This window comes from Stomoxys calcitrans, chromosome 5 (genome assembly GCF_963082655.1).
Source record: "Stomoxys calcitrans chromosome 5, idStoCalc2.1, whole genome shotgun sequence".
NCBI classification, from domain to species: Eukaryota; Metazoa; Arthropoda; class Insecta; order Diptera; family Muscidae; genus Stomoxys; species Stomoxys calcitrans.
The window spans coordinates 21,753,098-21,775,105 of record NC_081556.1 but is presented as its reverse complement, the minus strand read 5'-3'; the positions used below and the strand labels follow the sequence as shown (position 1 = coordinate 21,775,105).

Genomic DNA, 22,008 nt, shown 5'->3' with positions numbered 1-22,008 from the left:
GTTCAATTAAAATAGCTTTTGTTCCATATTCCAAGTGACAAGAGAACATTGGCTGCATTTTGCAAAAAACCAAGGGCATGAATCTTTAAGCTAGAAAAATGTTTTTTCTTGCTAGATTTTATGCATGTTAAAAAACTTTACCACACGCTTAAGAAAATCTGATATTAGTGAATGACTAGCAGTCGAAATAGCTCACGTGTCATAAATTGTTGTTCAGATGATATGAGGCATGATACCAACTTCGTTGATGATACATATTTCAAATCAAAGTCTCCCATAGTGGCTATGGCAAAAAACCAACTGTGCACCACAGTTAATGTGGCGAGGAAATTGGAAAAACGTGCCAAGAATTTGTTTGTATGCACACCAATTACATGCGTTTCCTTTAACGCCAATTTTCAAAAAGTTTTTGTCTTTTCATTACAATTATTTCAGAGAACACCGAAAACAATATCTGAAATTCAATTACAAATATGCGAAAAGCAAATTGGAAGTGAAAAACTAATTTAATAACGACATGCTGCACCACAATCGAACTTTATTTGGACAAAGTCCAATCAGCCAGTTTATTGCCATGAAAAGATGACGGCTCACTATATTAGGCGGTATTAGAAAGACGAAAAATGTTCCCAAAACGCATTTTTTTTTTTTAAAGTGATGTAACCCAATGATGTTGCTCTGAAAAAAATGTGTGTAGAAATACTAAAAACACTATAACGTTGAACATTTTCTGACATTTTTTCGGTAAAGAAAGGCAAAAATCGTGCAGAACTCACTTTACTTTTTACTTACTTATGACAGAACATTTGTCCCACTAGCCGAACTTAGAATAGCTTTCAAAGCGCCTCGATCTTCTGCGCTCTTTCCACAATCTCTGACACCAAGATTCGAGATGTCTTTCATCACTTCTTTTGTGCTTGTTCTACAGTGATCGGCATCAAAAGCTTCTTCATTTATCCTGACAAAATGACCTTGCCAACGTAGCCGTTGTATTTTAATATATATTTAGCGTATCATAGAGTTCGTCGTTCATACGACGACAATACTCTCCATCAATGCAAACTAGTCCCTTAAATTAACGAAGAATCTTTCTCTCAAACACTCCAATCACTGCATCGTCTGCTTTCTCAAGTACCATTCCTCGGCACCACATAACAACTTGGGTAGTATCAGTGTCTTGCATAGAGTTGTTGTTGTAACCACATTTGCATGTGGATGTAGCGATCCATCTCAAGCTCCCATAGGTGAGCAAGCTCGTTCCGGTCCATGACAACGATTGCTACGGGAAAGTGATAGGTTAGGTCAGGTTAAAAAGAGGGTCCCATGCCAGTAATCGGCTTTTGGTGCGCTCTAAATACTAAAAAAGTAACCTCGAAAAAGAAAATCTATGTTAGCAATTCCGTGCTACTTACAAAATCCTTAATATTTTTCCATGCCGCGCCTCTAAGTTGGTTTATGTCTGGTATTATGCCCCCACCTAAGTGCCGGTATCTGTTAGACGCGTAAGCCGGGCACTGACAAAGGAAGTGCTGCAACGTCTCATCATCTTCCCCCCATGCCTTACACATACTATCACTTGCCGCAGCGATTTTACATAAGTGAGCTCGTAGTCCTATGTGTCCCGTTATGATACCAATAGCTATACTGACCTCCTTCTTACTCCCTTTCAGTAACAGCCTCGTCTTCTCACGATCTGGATCCGGATTTTCGCCATCCTACCGACTGTTTCGCTATACCACAGGGTTGCATGCGCATTCATTGCCAACGCTCTTAACTCGGACTGCGTCGACCCGAAAGACTTCGGGTTAACCAAGTTTTTTGACGGTTGTCCTCCAGCCTTCACCGCCAAATCGTCTGCCCTTTCATTTCCCCTTACTCCGTTATGGCCCGGCACCCATACAATGCGGATTTTGCCATCCTCAGAGAAGGCGTTAAACTCCGGTCGGTAAAGAGGTTCATACTCGACTGCCTCGCTTTAGCACCACACCACTTCGGTTTATATGGCAGCTATATCAAAACTTGGACCGATATGGCCCATTTACAATCCCAACCGACCTACACTAATAAGAAGTATTTGTGTAAAATTTCAAGCGGATAGCTTTACTCCTTCGAAAGTGAGCGTGCTTTCGACAGACAGACGGACGAACGGACATGGCTAGATCGACTTAAAATGTCATGACGATCAAGAATACGAATATTTCGGGGAGTTACAAACAAAATTACGAAATTAGTATACCCCCATCCTATGGTGGAGGATTATTGAATCAATTTATTATACCCTACTCCACTACTGTGGTACATGGTATTATAACAAAGTGCATTTGTTTGTAACATCCAAAAGAATAGACCCATTTATAAGTATACCGATCGACTCAGAATCACTTTCTCATTCGATTTAGCTTTGCCTGCCTGTCTGTCAGTCTGTCCATGTTAATTTGTGTTCAAACTACAGGTCGCAATTTTCATCCGATCGTCTTCAAACTTGGTACAGGCATGTTTTTCGGCCTAGAGACAAAGCCTATTGAAATTGGTTAGAATTGGGTATAGCTCCCATATATATGTTCGTCCGATTTGCAGTAATAATGCAATAAAATGGTCATTTGTTAACCGATTCTCTCGAAATTCGTTAGGAAGATTTTTCTTTTGACTCGCGACACTACTGGTGAATTTCATGGACATCGGTTCAGATTTAGATATAACTCTTATATATACATGTATATATCGCCCGATTTTTACATCTAGAGCCACTGCAAGCGCATTGTTTGACCATTCTTGCCAAAAATTTTAATTGAAAAAATTTTTGTGACATTTATTTCTGCGTATGTAGCACTCTAACTAACCTACAATGATGTCGGTCTCTGGCTTCTGCTTGACAAATTTTAAAACCGATAGTTTTGCCCTGGAGGTCGCAATTCGTATCGATTTGACCTTTAATTATGATCTTTTACAATGTAATCATAACTTAGCAAAACGCAATTCATTATGTTGGGTATATAAGATTCGGCTCTGTCAACCTTACACGCATTTGCTGGTTCTGCATAATTATCACTCTTTCAGTATCGAAGAATGTAAAAATTCCCATGTCATAAATTCTTTCTTCCAATTTGTTGCAGACGAGACATACACATGTATGCGCGTGGCAAAAGAGAAGCCAAGCTGCAGAAATACGTTAAAATAAATCTCATGCAAAATTTTTTCACATGACACACCTACCAAAGACATTTCTCTAGAATTCCACTCAATTGAAGTGTAATGAATCGACAAACAAACCATAACAATGCAATCCTGCTCCCATGGCCCATATAGTGTATCATTGCAATTGATGCTTCAATCAATAAGAGCAGCGACACTGAGATAAAGACAGCATTAATATCATTGGCACAGCGAATCATGATAGATGAAATATTTAAGAAAATGAGCATAGTTTTAAAAGTTTTAATGTTGGCGACACTTGCGAGGTACAATGCCATGCATGGTCATTTAAAAACTTTTCCCCAAAGAGGTGTGGCACTGCGGGACGCCCCATATTGGTCAAATCGCCCCATGGCCGGTAAATATGAACCGTTTGAAGGGTGTTTTGGGGCTGGGGCGGCACTTTGAACTGAAAATAGATATTAAATTCGTTCTTTATTCCCAACGGAAATGAAGTTCAGTTTAGGGGGTGCTTTAGGGCGTACCCCAAAACACTTGGCTACAAAATTGGATATCAATTTCGTACGACGTATTTTTAGAAGGAAAAACGCCACCTAGTCTTGAACACAAATTTTAATGTCATATTCGTAATCTGCTCCCTATTACCTTTCATTTGAGTCCCATACAGCCATGGTCGGCTAATATGCCCGTTTGGGGATATTTGGGGGTGAGCGGCCTCCCATTACTTGGACGTAATGTTTTATGCCATATTTGTAATCTATTACCTAATACATTTCTTTTGAGTCCCATATTGACATGAACTTCGAATATATCTGTTTAGAGGAGTTTTTGGGGTTGGAGGGGCCCGCTGGGTTCTTGGACCCAAATTTTAATACCATATTTGTTTTCTTGTCTCCAATACCTTATTGTGCCCATCGGACCACTTTCGGATATGGGTGGCGTTTTTGGGGTAAGGGGGAGGGTCCGCCTCCACCCGATATATAAAAATTATGTAGCCTATGTTTCCTTCCAGACAAACGTACACAATCAATGAAAATTTTAAGAAAATCGGTTTAGCCAAGTATAGTATAGTCATAATGGGTCTTATGACGTATTTGAGGGGTGGCGTGACCACCTACACTTCGATCTGATTTTGTATGCCAGATTCGAAATTTATTCCCGAATACTTTTCATTTGAGCCCCATATTGAAATGAACGTCCAATATGTCTGTTTGGGGGAGTTTTGGAGTTGGGGCGGCCCGATGAATATTTAAACTCAAATTTTAATACCATATTCGTATTTATTTGATGCCTACATTGTCCCGATCGGTCCACTTTTGATTTTGATTTGTGTTTTTGAGCATAAGGAGGAGGGTCCGTCCCCCTTCCGATACCGAAAAATTATATAGCCTATGTATCTTTCCTGACCAACCTACACAATACGCGAAAATTTCGAGAAAATCGCTTGCGCCGTTTTTCAGTCTATACGGAACAAACAAACTGAGTCCCATATTTCTGTGATTGGCTAATGTGCCCATTTTGCACGTTTTTTTTTTTTTTTTGGGTAAAGGTGGAGGGTCCGCCCCCTTCCGTTATCAATAAATTATAAAACCTAGTCCTACTTCCTGACCATATTCATAATCTACTCCCGAATAGCCTTCATTTGAGTTCCATATTGTCATGATCGTGCCTGCCTGGCTGTCTAAGAAGATATTTATGCCAGTCGTCGTAATGACACTATATCTTAGCCATTCCACCACTTCCTTAATTGCAAGGATCTCTGCTTGATACACACTACAGTGGTCGGGTAACCTATGACCAGTTCTAGATCTTTAGAATACACCCCAAAGCCCACCGGGCCGTTTAGTTTGGAACCATCCGCATAGAAGTCTATGTAACTTCTGTTACCAGGGATATCGTAGTTCTAATCGGTTCTTTCAGGAATAGTGGTACTTTAATTTTTATCAAAAAGCGGCTCAGGTAGGCTATCCTCTGGATCCGGTTAAGTATTGAGCAGTAGGTGGACTTTTGAAGCGCCGTCCACCCGACCACAACACCATATAGCATTATGGGTCTGACAACTGCAGTATATACCCATTTCATGACACGCGGTCTAAACCCCCAACTTTTGCCAATGGCTCTCTTGCAAGTGTATAGGGCAAGAGAGGCCTTTCTTGCTTGTTCCAAAATTTTGGATTTGAAGTTCAATTTCCTGTCCGGAAAAATACCCAGCTATTTTGCACTTTCTGTAATTGGAACATTCTCTCCAACCAAGGAGACAGGTTCCACTGTAGGCAACTTGTATCTCCTGCTGAAAAGAACTACTTCTGTCTTGCACGGATTTATACCTAGACCACTTTCGGTAACCCACTTTGCTGTTGCACGTAGAGCTTCCTGAAGTATATCTCTTAGAGTGTTGAGAAACTTTCCCCTAACCGCAATTGCAACGTTATCAGCATACGCGACCACTTTTACGCCTGTTTTTTCCAGAGACAATAATATATAGTTAATGGCTATATTCCAAAGTACTTCTTGAGGGGATACTCTGCTGACCCATCTTTTTAGATCCACAGATCCCAAGCCTGCCGTAATGCATCGTTTTAGTAAGTTCTTAATAAACTTTCTTACACTACAGTTGATGCCTAGAAACTCTAACTCCTTCATTATTGACGTCGGTTTTACATTATTGAAAGCAAAATAACTTTGCTTTACATTGAAAAATGCTCAACCAACTCAAACCCTGAATGAAAGGTATTTGGGAGTAGAGCACCAATTTGATATGCACATTTGGGCGAAGTATCCGAAAGGCCTTAGCAGCACCCCCAAACCGGACTTATTTCCTGACAATTCCAGTATAGGGCCCAGCTAAAATTAAAGAGTGAAAGATGCGCAGCGTAGTGAGCCCTGTCCAGCTACATAAAATTTGAGCCCTGCCAAGCTTATTGCCGAATTTTTCTTTCGTATAATTTTCATTTATAAATGAAACCACTGTTCTATGGTGCCGTACTTTGATTACAATATTGGTGTCAATTAAGTGAAACTGAGGTATGCATAAATAAATAAAAATGCTGTACAAAAATTCTTTCTTTCATTTCAATTATCATTGATGGCAAAAAGGAGCAAAAATATTATCATCTTAAATAAAAATGGAAAATCGTTAATTATATCAATTCAATTGTGAGTGCAGTGAAGTAAAAGCTTGATAAGAAAATCCTGGATATATATAATGTAATATATGCCCAAAAATTCATCAACAAGCATGGAATATTGACACTGGACGCCAATTCGAAACGCTGAAATATCAAGTAAAACGTAAAATAGCAATAAAATTTACTCTGTGGTAAATGCTAGCCAAAAATAACTGATCTTGACCGCATAGCCAACTATAAGAATGGATGATAAGTTTGAAATGACAAAGGACTATGTACTATGTGTCCCGTTATGATAGCTATACTGTTCTCCTTTTTACTTCCTTTCAGTAATAGCCTCATCTTCTCACGATCTGGACCCCCCATAGGATTTTCGCCGTCCTACCGACCGTTTCGCTATTCCACAATGTTGCATCCGCATTCGTCGCCCACTCCCTTAACTCGGACTGCGTCGCCCGAAAGGCTTCGGGTTAACCAAGTTTATTGACGGCAGTCCTCTGACCTTCACCGCCAAATCGTCTGCCCTTTCATTCCCATTTCTCCGTTATGACCCGGCACCCAAACGATGCGGATTGTGCGTTAATCTCCTTCTTACACTGGAAGACTGTTCGTGACCTTACCGTCCTGGTTATTAATGCCTTTATGGCAATTTTATTGTCGGTAAAGATGTTCACACTCGACGTCCTCGCGTAAGCACCACACTACTTCACGCATTCCGTGATCGCCCGGATCTCCGCCTGCAGTACCGTATTATGGTCAGGCAGTCTAAAACAGATCTCAGTCTCTGGGTTCTCAATGTAGACCCCACGCCCACTCTGTTCTCTAGTTTCGATCCATCCGTGTAACATGATCTTCCAGATGGCAATGCTAGGGTTCCAATTCCAATAGGGTTTCAATCCAAGACAGTGTTAATGGTAGCAGTGTCTCTCACTCAACTTCAAGGTTCATCTCAGGTATCCGATAGGAAATATCTTCACTTCCTTCCAGGTTTCCAATCGTCGCCTCGATTATACCGCAATATTATGGGCTGCTCCCATCCTCAATCCATTTTCCCATCACCTTAAGTCACTTAGCCGCAGTGGCAGCCTCACACTCACTCTGTATGTCAATGGGTCAGATATCTAGAATGGTCTCCATTGCCCCAGTAGGAGTGGTACTCATAGTTTCGCCTATGCTAAGACAACATGTTCTTTGAACCTGTTGTATGGTCCTTATGTTGTACTTTTTCTCCATAGCAGCCCACCATACTACTGAGGCGTAAGTATTGGTCTAATCACGCTCCTGTAGAGCCAGTAAACTATCCTCGGATTCAGGCCCCATTTCGAGCGTACGGCCTGTCTACATAGTGCCCAACATCTGTGAGCCTTCTCAGTAGGCTCCAGAATGTGACACTTCCAATTAAGTTTCCTATCCAAGATCACTCCTAAGTATTTGATCTTGTCAGAAATCGAAATCGTCATATTGAGGAAACGTGGTGCGTTAAATTGGCCCACCTTCGTCTTCCTCGTGAACAAGCATATTTCAGTCTTCTCTGTGTTAACATTGAGAGCCCTGGGTCTAGCGCAGTCATATGCCATAAGCTAGACCCTTTCGGCCCTTCTACATTGCCCGTTCGGTTCCTTACCCCTTAGAAGTATTATAACATCGTCTGCATTGCAGACGGGTTCAATTCCCTCTTCAGTCATCATCCGTAATAGGTTATTCCGTAATAGATCATCCGTAATATGTCCCAAAGGAGTGGCGTTTAAATGCCCCCTCTGGCGTGCCTTGCGCCACTTTCTCCCTTTTATTTATGTCATGGGACCCGCAGTTTATCTACCTGTTCCTTGGTATATGTGTTATCCAGTCTCTAAGGACTCGGTCCATCTGGTACTGGTCCAAGAATTGGATCAATGTGTCGGTCCGCACATTGTTAAACCCCACCGCGATTTCAATGCAAACCGCCTATGTTGACGTCTTGGCATCGAAGGATTCTCCTAGGGCAGAGTAGTCTCCACCGACCTTCCCTTGACATAAGCATGTTATTTGTATTTGAGCACTTCGCATGATGTGCTACTCTTTATCATGGTATCCACAATACGTTCCATGGTTTTGAGTAGAAAGGACATAAGGCTTATAGCTATGTAGACCTTTGGTGTTGCATAACTTGCCTCCTGCCAGGCTTTCGTAGTATATGCAAGTCCCAGGCACCGACAATCCTCTTACCATGTCATAGTGAAACTCTGCAATTAACATCATTCTTATAATGTTTTATCTTAAAAAAAAACTCTCCCTAGCATGTAGGAGTACATGTATAACTAAAAAAAAATACTTTTGAGCTAGACAGACAAACGGAATCACCTGCTTAAACTATTTGCCAACATTAAAAAACAGTTACAGTTTTACCATCAACTTTAAAACATTTGAGAGGAAACTTTGCAATTGAAACAACCAAAAAAAATGGTTGAAAAGGAGTTTAAAAACCAGAACTAAATCATGATTCTAAAAACATTTTAAAGTTCAAGCTAACGAGTAAGTTTTTAATTTTTTTCCGGTAAATGTGTCACAATTTGTATACCCTCCAACATAGGACGAGGGAATAGTAATTTCGTCATTCCGTTTGTAACACAGTGAAATGTTGATATAAGACCCAACAGAGAATATATATTCTTGATCTTCTTGACATTCTAAGTCGATTTAAACATGTCCGTCCTTCAGTCTTTCCGCCTGAGTGTCGAAAGCACGCAAACTTTCGAAGGAATTCATTCACCATTGGAAATGAACGGTTTCGCAGGTATCCGAATTTTGGCCAACTTTTTTGTGCTAAATGTGCGCTTTCATTGACCACTATGACTGACTTTTGCAAAACTCTTTCCACAGAAATTATCACTATTCTCTTGTGTTCACTAGCTTGGCAACTTTAACTGAAGTCGTTGTCTTACATTACGTTTGACCATTTCGAGAAAAAGAAAAAAACCATACATAGCATAACAGCAATTCGCTTCTAAGAACGGAGAATGCTCTTTGCTATCTTAAGAGGAAACGGAAGCACAGAGACATTTGCATACTTTGTTCAGCTACCATGCCGTGTTTTTGTTTTCTTTTATTCTTTTTCTATTGTCCGATGTTTGGCATTTTAAGTTTTTCTTGTAAAACCTTATGTTCACTTCCGTATTATTCATGTGTACAACGATTTTTGGCTTAACGATTGTTGCATTAGGTCAAGGCCCAATTATGGGTTAGCCTGGGCTCATGGTATACGTACACCCTGTTGTTTAAAAGTAATTTTAATATAGAAATTTAAACTGATTTCAGTTATCAGTAAATTGCTTCAATTTAAAAAAAGCAAATACAAATTTGCCCACAAACATTCCAAGGGGGTGGGGGAAACTTCTCAGGTATCAGTTTGTGCTGTCCGATTCAAGTTTAAGGTCAATGAAAAAGAACGTGCTTTTTATAGCCGAGACTTAACGACCGCATGGCGAAATTTTTTAGAGGATAATTTTTTACATGGCTTAATACCTAACAAATGGCGCCGACGTATGAAGGGAATAGCCATGCTGGTAAAATTTTATAATGTTGTCGACAGGATTTGAATTCAGACATTCAGCGCCATCGATTCATAGTCATAGTAAGTAACGAAGTCATAGTAAAAACTAAACTAAATACACTTCTTGTGCTTGTAACTTATAATTTAAGTACTAATTTAAATTTGCATACAAAATAGCAGAAAAAAATCTAAAAAGGCATTAAGTTCGACTGGGCCGAACTTTGGATACGCACCCCCTCGGGTATATGTGTAAAGCATCCTTCGTCATAATCCGGTGAAAAATGCATAATTTATGCACCCATAGCAAGCTATATCGAAGTATGATCCGATTGGGATCAAATTCGGCACGTACATTGAGTGGTCCAATAAATACAATTCACTGTTCAATGTTGGTCTTTTTGGCAGCTATATCTGGCGGCTCACCTGGCTAATAGTTTCACAGCGTACCTAGGACTTGCATACACTCCGAAATCCTGGCAGTAGGCAAGGGTGGTATTTATACCCAAGCCCGGCAAGGCAAGTTATGCGATACCAAAGGCCTACAGACCCATAAGCCTTACGTCCTTTCTACTCAAAACCATGGAACGTATTGTGGACACCATGATGCCTATGCACGAGGTTGTGCATAAAATTAGAAGAATGCTTCGATGCTAAAACGTACACCCTGGAGGTATGCATTGACATCGCGGGGGCTTTTAGCAATGTGCGGACCGACACCCTGATCCAATCCTTAGACCAGTACCAGGTGGACCCGGTCCGTAGAGGGACCATATGCTCAGAAATAGGTGGATAAATTGTGTGTCCCATGACATAAATATAAGGAAAAAGTGGCACAAGGCACGCCACAGTCGGGCATTTTATCGCCACTCCTATGGGTGACCACCATACATGACCTACTACGAATGCTGACTGAGGAAGGATTTGAACCCGTCTGCTACGCAGACGATGTTATAATACTTCTAAGGGGTAAGGATCCGACCCAGCTATACAAAAGGGCCGAAAGGGTCTTGCTTATGGCATATGACTGGGCTTGACCCAGAGGTCTCAATGTTAACCCAGAGAAGACTGAAATATGCCTGTTTTCGAGGAAGTCGAATGGCCAACCGTAGCGCAGAGGTAAGCATGTCCGCTTATGACGCTGAACGCCTGGGTTCGAATCCTGGCGAGACCATCAGAAAAAATTTTCAGCGGTGGTTTTCCCCTCCTAATGCTGGCAACATTTGTGAGGTACTATGCCATGTAAAACTTCTCTCCAAAGAGGTGTCGCACTGCGGCACGCCGTTTGGACTCGGCTATAAAAAGGAGGCCCCTTATCATTGAGCCTAAATTTGAATCGGACTGCACTCATTGATATGTGAGAAATTTGCCCCTGTTCCTTAGTGGAATGTTCATGGGCAAATTTTGCAATTTTTTTTCTGCTACGCAGCTACGATGCTACGATGTTATAACACTTCTTAGGGGTAAGGATCCGAACCAGCTATGCAAAAGGGCCGGAAGGGTCTTGCATATGGCATATGACTGGGCTTGACCCAGAGGTCTCAATGTTAACCCAGAGAAGACTGAAATATGCCTATTTTCGAAGAAGTCGAATGGCCCACCTTAACGCACCAGGTTTCTTAAATAAGACGATTTCGATATCTGACAAGGTCAAATACTTAGGTGTGATGTTGGACAGGAAAATGAATTAGAAGTGTGACATTCACGAGCGTACCGAGAAGGCTCACAGATGTTGGTCACTATGTAGACGGGCCGTTGGCTCGACATGGGGTCTGAATCCAAGGAAAGTCCACTGGCTCTACAGTAGCGTGATTAGACCAATACTTACTTTCGCCTCAGTAATTTGGTGGACTGCTATAGAGAAAAAGTGCAACATAAGGACCATACAACAGGTTCAGAGAACATGTTGTGATGAGGAGCACGCCTACCTGGGCACTGGAGACCATTCTTGATATCCGACTCATTGACCTACATATTATGTGTGAGGCAGCCACTGCGGCTATGAGGCTTAAGGTGATGGGAGCATGGATTGAGGATGGGAGCAGCTCATACCATCGCGGTCTAATCGAGGCGACCATTGGAAACCTGGAAGGAAAGGAAGAGGTTTCCGATCGAATACCTGAGATGAACCTTGAAAGTCAAGTGCGAGGCACTGCTGCTAGGCACAGTTTTGGATTGAAGGAACCCTAGTATTACCATCTGGAAGATCATGTTACACGAATGGATCAAAGCTAGAGGACAGAGTGGGCGTGGGGGTCGACATTGAGAACCCAGGGACTGAGATCTATTTTAGACTGCCTGACCATAATACTGTCCTACAGGCGGAGATCCGGGCGATCACTGAATGCGTGAAGTGGTGTGGTGCTAACACGAGGACGTCAAGTGATGTTCACCGACAGTAAAATTGTCATAAGGGCAATAACAACCAGGACGGTGAGGTCACGAATAGTCTTGCAGTGTAAGAAGGAGATTAACGCCTTCTGTTAGGATGACCAAATCCGCGTCGTTTGGATGCTGGGGCATAACGGAGTAAGGGGGAATGAAAGAGGTGAAGGCCAGGGGACTGCCGTCAATAAGCTTGCTTAACCCGAAGCCTTTCGGGTCAACGCATTCCGAGTTAAGGGAGTGGGTGACGATTGCGCATGCAACATTGTGGAACAGCGAAACGGTCGGATAGGACGGCGAAAATCCTATGGTGGGATCCAGATTGTGATAAGACGAGTCTATTACTATAGGAAGTAAGAAGGAGGTCAATAAAGCTATTGGTATCATAACCGGACACACAGGACTATGAGCTTACTTATGTAAAATCGGTGCGGCAAGTGATAGCATGGGTAGGGCATGCGGGGAAGATGATGAGACTTTGGAGCATTTCTTTTGCCATTGCCCGGCTTTCGAGTCCAACAGATACCGGCACTTAGTTGGAGACACAATAACTTAGGGGAGTGGTATTGAAAACAATTAAGGATTTTGTAAGTAGCGCAGAATTCCTAACTTAAAATTTTCTTTTTAGAGGTTACTTTATAGTTTTTAGAGCGCACAACAAGCCGATTACTGGCTTAGGTGTATGTTCATAGTGCCATGGGGCGGATTAATATCTGCACCCTCTTTTTAACCTAATCTACGTACGGGAATTAAAAGAAGTCATTTGGTGCCATGTCAAGACTATACGCCAGAAGACTCATCGAATCGATATTTTGAGTGCTCAAAAATGCATTTCTTTCGTATTTTTGGAGCATTTCTTTCGACCAATTGACACGACAAATTTCTTTGACGGTTAAATGTTTATGCAATATTGAACGTATGCTGGTCCCACTAATGCCTCAGGTTGGCTTTATTTCACTATAGGTCTGACGATTTTGCAATATCAGTTGTCACACATCATCAATGGTTTTTGGTACAACATCTGATTTTGGACGACATTTACGAAATTCGTCTTGTAGAGAACTTCGACCTCGTTTGAACTTACCATACCATCGATAAACACTGGTCCCTTATACAGCTTCATCGCCAAAAATTTAATTTAGTTCATCGATGCACTGTTGTTGAGTTAATGCACTTCGAAAGTTGTAAAAAATAATCCTACGAAAATGTTCACGATTTAATTTCATATTCTGGGCGAGATTAATCTTTTAAATTACTGTAAACAACACAAATGGCGCTCGTATGTCAAATCGTTCTGAGTATGTATAACCTCAAAAATGTCAAGCTTTACGAAAGAGCCGTCAGTTTGCAGATTGCTGCCCAAGGGTTGTCCAATCCCGAAATATGAAAGGCAACCCTCGTATACTATGTGTATGGACTATGGACTATCTGTGTGTATGGACTGAGTAGAATGCAACATGTATCGCCTTTACCAACACCCTTTATGGATTCAGCCTCGACACACTTCTAAATATGAGAGCACTTCAATTTCTGCACCAGATTATCTTCAGACAGAAACCAAAGTATCTATACGAGAGATTCAGGTTCGCGAGATCCTGTAGGGGAGAAAAAGTCATACCATTGAGACGGCGAAGTCTAGTATTCGAATGGCAATCCTATTGTTGCGGTGCAAAATTTTACAACTCTGGCTTGGCTTGTCAATCATGACAACCAGACGCTACGCTTCACAACACTCCACCACTGACAACATGATATGCGGAAAAAAATGATGAAGAAGAAAGAGAATGCAAAACGTATAGACATTCACTCTTTCGTCTAACATCTCTTGAAAAGAAAATTAAATTATTCATCGAGACTGTGACGTCAATGTAAAAGCGACCGATTAAAATAAGCTCCTAATGTAAAGCACAAGTGTATGTATAAAAGAAAGAGTTATAAGAAAACCCCTGTAACAAATTATTGAAATAATAAAATGAATTTCCAGATTTTAGCTGTCTGAATAAATAAGCTGAAAATACGCTTTCGTTTTTTTTTTTTGATAATCGGCGCCTCAACATAACTAAAATACTTGGAGTTTATCTACAACTTCAACTTTGAAGGTTTAAGTGGACTGCAAACACGCTGATTCATTCTGCTACATAACCTCAAACATACTCATTATGTCAAACTCTAAAGAAACATTGGATCCCACTGCTGCTGAGAACCATTTGGATAAGCATTCATCGCCGGTTGCAGCATCAACCGCGCAAGACCCATCCACTTCAACTACCTCTGGCGCGGAGGATAAAACTGAAAACGGACAAAACTTGCCGACAGATGTTTCCCCCAATGAAAATGCCGATCCACCTCCAGCCAAGGGAAAGGTTAAGGTAAGAAAAACGACATCGTCTACACCCCTTCGCACACGCTCTGGTTTGGCACGACTTCCAATAATGCGAGCTCGCTCTACGGCTAAGCTTGTGAAAGTTAAGTCTACTGACAAGGAACATCACGTTAGTTGGCTTGCCCCCTCTTCCTCGAAATCGTCTTCACAGAGTCTGCCAACTGCTCTCCCTAACTCTCAACTACCGGCGAACGCACAACAAATTCAGGACCAGGTCAGTAGAATGTCTGCACTCTCCATTCAAAGCTCTGTGAACCAAACACTTGCTCCAAATAAATTCACAACCACTGTAAGTCAAGGTACGTTTGTTCCGAGCGCCTGCAGTTCGACAGTTTTTGAAATACAAAACAGTCAACAAACTAGTAGAGGACAACCGGCTGTTGCACCGCAGACTGGTTACGTATTAACAAATTCTTCCAGTGCGTATCAAAGCAACCAGAATTTATTCAACGGTGCAGGGACTGGAGTTAATCATCAAAGAGGTCTATTTAATAGTTCAAATTCGTTATTTGGTGGTTCGCGTCAGAATAACAACACCCAGTCCGTGCAGAACAACGTCAGCAATTCTTTACATAATCCCACTTTTAGTCTTCCATTTTCTCAACCTTCTCAATCCTTCGCATGTCCTCCGTCCCAGGCACTTCCTCATCTCGCTTCAACCCAGTTCTCATGCAACAATAATTCCGCTTCCATCCCTTATGCACAATTCCATAATCAGTCTGGACATTACGGTTATCTACCTGCTGCCCCCTCTATGAACTACAGCAACATGCCATCTTCGATACCTGCACAATCTCTTTTTCATTCAACAGCTGACATAACACTGTCCACTTCCCAAATAGCCGCACGGCAAGTCATTAGCAAAGATTTACCAGTGTTTAATGGCAACCCCGAGGAGTGGCCAGTTTTCATTACGAATTACATGCAATCGACTGAAAGGTGCGGCTTTACAGAACAAGAAAATTTAATACGTTTGCAGAAAAGTTTGAAAGGGCAGGCTTTGGAGGCCGTAAGGGGGAAGCTTATGGTACCCGCTACTGTAAATTTTGCAGTGGAGACTTTGCGCATGTTATATGGTAGGCCGGAGATAATTCACCTGACTCTGCAAAAAAAACTCAAAGAGCATCCAGCTGTTCGAAAAGAAAAATTGGAGACTCTCATTCATTTTGCTCTCGCTGTACAAAATTATCGTACTACTATGCAGGCAATGGGTCTCTCTGAGTATTTAAATGACCCAATGCTCTTAAATGAGCTGGTAGACAAATTGCCGTGCGATTTGAAACTAGATTGGGGTAGATACCGTTTCTCTTCGTCTCATGTTGATATTTCTGTATTTGATGGGTGGCTTTACAATTTAGCGGCTTGCGCATCCCAAGTGACGTCATTTGTGCCAACATGCAATGACGAATCTAAAAAGCATATAAAAGAACGCATAAACGTACATGACGTCACGGATGACAAAAAAGAGGGAGCTAACACAGCAATTGTATGTTCTAAATGTAAACAAAGCCATAGACTAGCCGAATGCCCAGAATTCTTGTTGCTCACTATCAACGAAAGATGGAATTATATACGAGAAAACAATCTCTGCTTGCGTTGCTTCAAGAAACACTCACTGCGACGTTGTTATTGGAAAAGACAATGCGGAGTGGACGACTGCACAAAACCACACAACCCCTTACTACATAAAAACGAATCTAGTGAAAATAAAAATAAAACAATCGAATCGCAAGAGCCACACTTGAATTTAAATACTTCTGTCATGTTTCATAAAAGGGAAAGTAAGGCGCTATTTCGCTACATTCCTGTTACACTTTATGGAAAATCGCATTCATTAAACACGTTTGCCCTCATTGATGAGGGATCGTCGTGTACACTCATCGAAAACGAGCTCGCCATGCAGTTAGGCCTAAGCGGGCCCACAGAGGAGTTGTGCTTGCAATGGACGGGTGACGTTACACAAATAGATGAGATGTCAAGAATAGTTTCGTTACGTGTATCATCACACTTGCAACCAGAGAGCAAAATGGAAATGCGAAATGTAAGAACTATTGCAAATCTTAGTTTGCCTATACAAACCCTCACAAAAGAAAACATAGAGAGCTGTGAATATTTGGCAAATTTGCCGATTACACCATATCAATCGGCTAAAGCAAGAATTCTTATCGGAATCGATAATGCAAAGCTTTGTGTTCCTCTGGAAATTCGAGAAGGCACAAATAATGGGTTAATCGCTACAAGAAGTCGAATCGGATGGGGTGTATATGGACGACCTACTGCCGATAAAACTCCCATACACAGGTTAATGCACGTCTGCCCTCATAAAATAGACGATCGCTTGGATGACTTATTGCAACATTACTTTTCCTTAGACTCGGTGGGCATAAGTATAAGCAAAGACCCTCTTCGATCTAAAAACGACGAGCGAGCGGTAAAAATCATGCAATCAAACACTAAATATATTGAAAAGGAAAAGGTATGGGAGACTAGTTTGTTATGGAAGTATGACAACATAAACCTTCCAAATTCCTTTTCTATGGCTTGTCGAAGATTGTATTGTCTTGAAGCTAAAATGAATAAAAACCCTCCTTTGAAATTATTTCTTCTGGAAACGCTTCATGACTATAGACAAAAGGGGTACATAAGGAAGTTGGAGGAAAATGAGATAACCTCAGACGGGAAATCATGGTACATCCCCATTTTTACAGTCACTAATAAGAACAAGAACAAGACACGCATTGTTTGGGACGCCGCGGCCGCAGTTGATAATACTTCGCTGAATACAGTACTCTTAAAAGGGCCAGACCTGCTTAACAATTTATTGGGTGTTTTGCTTCGTTTTCGTGAGAGATCAATTGCTATCTCGGGTGACATTCGTGAAATGTTTCACCAAATCCGCATTGCAAAAGAAGACCAGCAGGCTCAAAAGTTTTTATGGCGTAATGGAATGGATAAAGATAAAATTGATGTGTATGCAATGACAGTCATGACCTTCGGTGCCTCCTGCTCCCCTTCTTTGGCCAACTTTATAAAAAACAAAAATGCCGAGCGCTTTGCATCTAAATATCCGAAAGCTGTGCATGCAATTTTAAATAACATGTTTGTGGACGATTGGCTTCAAAGCCTAGACTCAGATGAGGAGATGATAGAAATGGCAAAAATTGTTCGATTTATTCACGAAGAAGGGGGATTCGAAATGCGTAACTGGCTTTCTAATTCGGATAGAGTTCTGGGCGAGTTGCAGAAGCCTAAAACGCAGTTACAAAAATCTATTGCAGATCTGGATGGAAAGTTTGAGAAGGTCTTAGGTATGTGGTGGACCCCATCGCATGACGAACTTACCTTTATTGGAAAATTTGGTGCTGAAGTGTTTGACGAAAGTATCATACCTACAAAAAGAAGCGTTTTACGGGTGATAATGTCTATTTTCGACCCATTAGGACTTTTGGGTCAGTTTGTCATTCAAGGAAAGATCATTATGCAGGAAATTTGGAGGTCAGGAGTGAATTGGGATGAACCCCTTTGCGACAAAGAGTGTGAGAAATGGCGAGCTTGGACATGTTTGTTACCGAGTTTATCAAATGTTCGCATACCAAGATGTCACGGCCATTCTTCAAATGTTCAGCTTCACACGTTTGTAGATGCAAGCATCGATGCTTATGCTGCGGTGACTTATTTAAGGGTCGAAAGCGAAGGTAACGTAAAATGTAGCCTGATCGCTTCTAAGACCAAGGTGGCGCCATTAAAGCCTATTTCTGTCCCAAAACTGGAATTAATGGCTGCTATCATTGGATTGCGACTGTCTAATTTTGTCGTAAGCGAGATGTCTATCGAGATACACCGTAAAACATTTTGGTCTGATTCCAAAGATGTTTTATACTGGATTAGATCAGACGCGAGGAAATTCCAGCAATTTGTGGCAGTACGAGTCGGAGAAATTTTAGAACGCTCACACATCAATCAGTGGAGGTGGGTTCCATCTGTTCAAAATGTGGCAGACGAAGCCACAAAATGGAACTGTGGGCCCAACTTAAGCTCCAACACAAGATGGTTTACAGGCCCACCATTTTTATATTCTAATGAATCGGATTGGCCAACTTCTGAGTTATCCTACACTCCTCACGTAGATGCAGAATTAAGCTGTCATATAAAAATTAAGCAAGCGGGATTCCCCTTGTCGACATTAGTTCCTGACCCAAACAGAATAAGTAAATGGGAAATACTTCGTTTAAGTCAAAAATTGGTGTTTAAATTTATCCACTCAGTAATGGGTAAATGTACTTTCAAAATCGAATTTAAGCAACTTATCCAATATGAAGAGATATATATGGCCGAGCTGTTCATATTTAAATCCTGTCAAGAGCAAGCGTATCTCGAGGAAATTTCAACTTTGAAATCAAACAAATCACTGTTACCAAGTAGTTCATTGTTTAAATGCTCACCCTATTTGGATGAAGTTGGTATCTTGCGCGTTAAAGGCCGTATCGATTTAGTTCAGAATATCCCAACTGACACTAAAAGACCTATTATTCTTCCTCAGAAACATAGAGTTACACAGCTATTATTGGACTTCTATCATCGCAAGTACCATCACCATCATAATGAAGTCGTCGTTAATGAAGTCCGCCAACGATTTTGGATACCAGGATTACGAGCTACGGTTCGTAAAATTGCAAAAAATTGCCAAAACTGCAAAAATAAGATTGCTCGGCCTATACCTCCAATAATGAGCGGACTGCCAATGGAAAGACTCTCACCGTTTACACCTCCGTTCTACTTTACAGGCGTAGACTACTTCGGCCCCTTTGAAGTAGTTGTTGGAAGGCGCAGAGAAAAACGATGGGGCGTTTTGTTCACTTGTATGACGGTGCGTGCAGTACATATAGAAATTGCCCCGTCATTATCCACTGACTCTTTTCTACTTGTGCTGAAACAATTCATTTCCCGTCGTGGAGTACCAAACCGCATTATGTCAGATAATGGAACGAATTTTCGTGGTGCAAGCCGAGTATTGGAAGAAGAAATTGAAAAAATATCCACAAATGACCTTCAGAGAGAACACCCGATGATTGAGTGGTCCTTCAATCCCCCATCTTCTCCCCACATGGGAGGTTCGTGGGAGAGAATGATTAGGTCAGTAAAATCTATTTTGATGGATATTCTACCCCAAGCCGCACTACGCGAAGAAGTCTTACGATCATCACTAGCTGACGTAGAAAACATTCTAAACTCGCGGCCACTAACGTATGTTCCTCTAGACTCTTCGGAGAGTGAAGCATTAACTCCAAACCACCTTTTAATTGGTTCGTCCGGTGGAATAAGAGAGCGAGCAAATGTAAACAGCAGCGGTTCAGCATTGAGCAAAATGTTCAGAATATCCAGTGCCATTGCCGACAACTTTTGGAAAAGATGGGTGAGAGAGGTTCTACCATGTTTAACCAGACGCACAAAATGGCATGGTAGTGGGGAGAGTTCAATAAATATAGATGATGTTGTAATAATTGTGGATGAGAATACTAAGCGCAATACGTGGATGAAGGGTATTGTGCTCGACACGCACAGGGGCAAAGATGGAGTCGTACGCAGCGCAGTGGTTAGGACGGAGAATGGGATACTAACTCGTCCAGTGGTAAAGCTGGCAAAACTAGATGTGAGAAGGTAAACCATGAGCTGAAGCACAAAGTTTACGGGGGGGATTGTGTTGCGGTGCAAAATTTTACAACTCTGGCTTGGCTTGTCAATCATGACAACCAGACGCTACGCTTCACAACACTCCACCACTGACAACATGATATGCGGAAAAAAATGATGAAGAAGAAAGAGAATGCAAAACGTATAGACATTCACTCTTTCGTCTAACATCTCTTGAAAAGAAAATTAAATTATTCATCGAGACTGTGACGTCAATGTAAAAGCGACCGATTAAAATAAGCTCCTAATGTAAAGCACAAGTGTATGTATAAAAGAAAGAGTTATAAGAAAACCCCTGTAACAAATTATTGAAATAATAAAATGAATTTCCAGATTTTAGCTGTCTGAATAAATAAGCTGAAAATACGCTTTCGTTTTTTTTTTTGATAATCGGCGCCTCAACACCTATATTAATACAATCCGTCTTTGGAATACTCTTCCATTTAATTTACAGGGCATCAGCAACGCTTTTACATTTAAAATCAATCTTAAAAACTATCTCCTGGAGCATTGAACAACATACATTAAAGTAAACATTCTGATTATGTTGTTTAAGTTTAAATCATTGGAGTGTTCCTTCCTCTACCCCTCTCCTTTGAGCTTGTTCTACAGCTGAACGTAGAAGCAATAGCTCTTATAGTTTTCCTACAACATGCTTTTTCGCTAGCTCGGATCGTAGGGGGATTCTTCACATTCGCGGAAATTCTCCTACAACCTCTCCTTGGCCGTGTTCGTTCGCGCAGTCGGACTGTAGGAAAATTTCTTAAGAGCTCTTTCTCTGTTTACACCTCTGGAAGTTGCAGCAAAAGGCGATTTTGAGGAACTAGACAGTTCTTACAACAAACAAGTTATGCAAGCGTTCCCTTGAGAAAGTATTTTTGGACACAAAAACCGCCCTCAACAGTCGCAGATCTCTCAACCAGAGGACTGAACAGTTCAAAATTCACCTTTTCTGGGTGACGGGCCACAGAGATATCCCAGGGAATTGTAAAGCGGATAAGCTTGAGAGTCTATTAACTACCCTACACATCCCAGAGAAACTGGAATCAGTGGGTATGCCTCTAGCGGCATGTAAGCTAAGTTTTGAGGACCAGGCCCGAAGGACAACGGATGATTGATGGTCACAAAGAGGGAGCTGTAAGCATTCTAAAACTATGTGGCCTTATCTAGACTTGAAGAGGTCTACCGCTTTGCTGTCACTGGCTAGAACAGACGTCTCAATCATTGTGTCCGTCATGACAGCTCATTTTCTAATCGGAAAACATGTTGACGGACTGAAGGTTGTCAGCAACGACTTTTGCAGAAGCTGCGAGGACATGTCCCTAAATATGTTGTGTCTTCTTTGTTAGGTCTGCTACTTTTGGGACCGCCCTCGTATACTGTATAAAATTTCACCTTTTTCCATGTGTTATTTCTTTGCAAAATGTCATCTTACGAAAAAAAAAACCCTTTTTTATGATATTGTTTTGTATGGATTGCGGTTCATAAAAGCTATTCTCTTTACTATTTGGTGGTTTCCATGGAATCTCATTCAAATAAATTGAGAGCAGAATGGTTGCATAGCAAATACCTTTTGGTTGCATCTGTTGCCGTAATAGAATCACGTTTTGTATTGAATAAACATTGCAAATTATCGACAACCTATTCAAATGCATGGCCAGGAAACGTTTTAGATGATGTGGTCAAAATAACACTGACAACAACAAAAGACACTCGGACAACGGATGTGTAACAAGTGTTTG

At 41.3% G+C, this 22,008-nt stretch overlaps 2 protein-coding genes across 2 annotated transcripts; both read left to right on the top strand.

The window, feature by feature from the left end:
• Positions 1-14,351: 14,351 nt before the first annotated feature.
• Positions 14,352-18,519, top strand: LOC131997855 (uncharacterized). Its single transcript, XM_059369689.1, has 2 exons — positions 14,352-18,389; positions 18,445-18,519. The coding sequence occupies exons 1-2, from the start codon at positions 14,352-14,354 to the stop codon at positions 18,517-18,519; spliced, it is 4,113 nt and encodes a 1,370-aa protein (XP_059225672.1).
• Positions 18,520-19,273: 754 nt separating this feature from the next.
• LOC131998076 (uncharacterized) lies at positions 19,274-20,632 on the top strand. Its single transcript, XM_059370167.1, has 2 exons — positions 19,274-20,528; positions 20,600-20,632. The coding sequence occupies exon 1, from the start codon at positions 19,302-19,304 to the stop codon at positions 20,235-20,237; it is 936 nt and encodes a 311-aa protein (XP_059226150.1). The 5' UTR covers positions 19,274-19,301; the 3' UTR covers positions 20,238-20,528; positions 20,600-20,632.
• Positions 20,633-22,008: the final 1,376 nt, after the last annotated feature.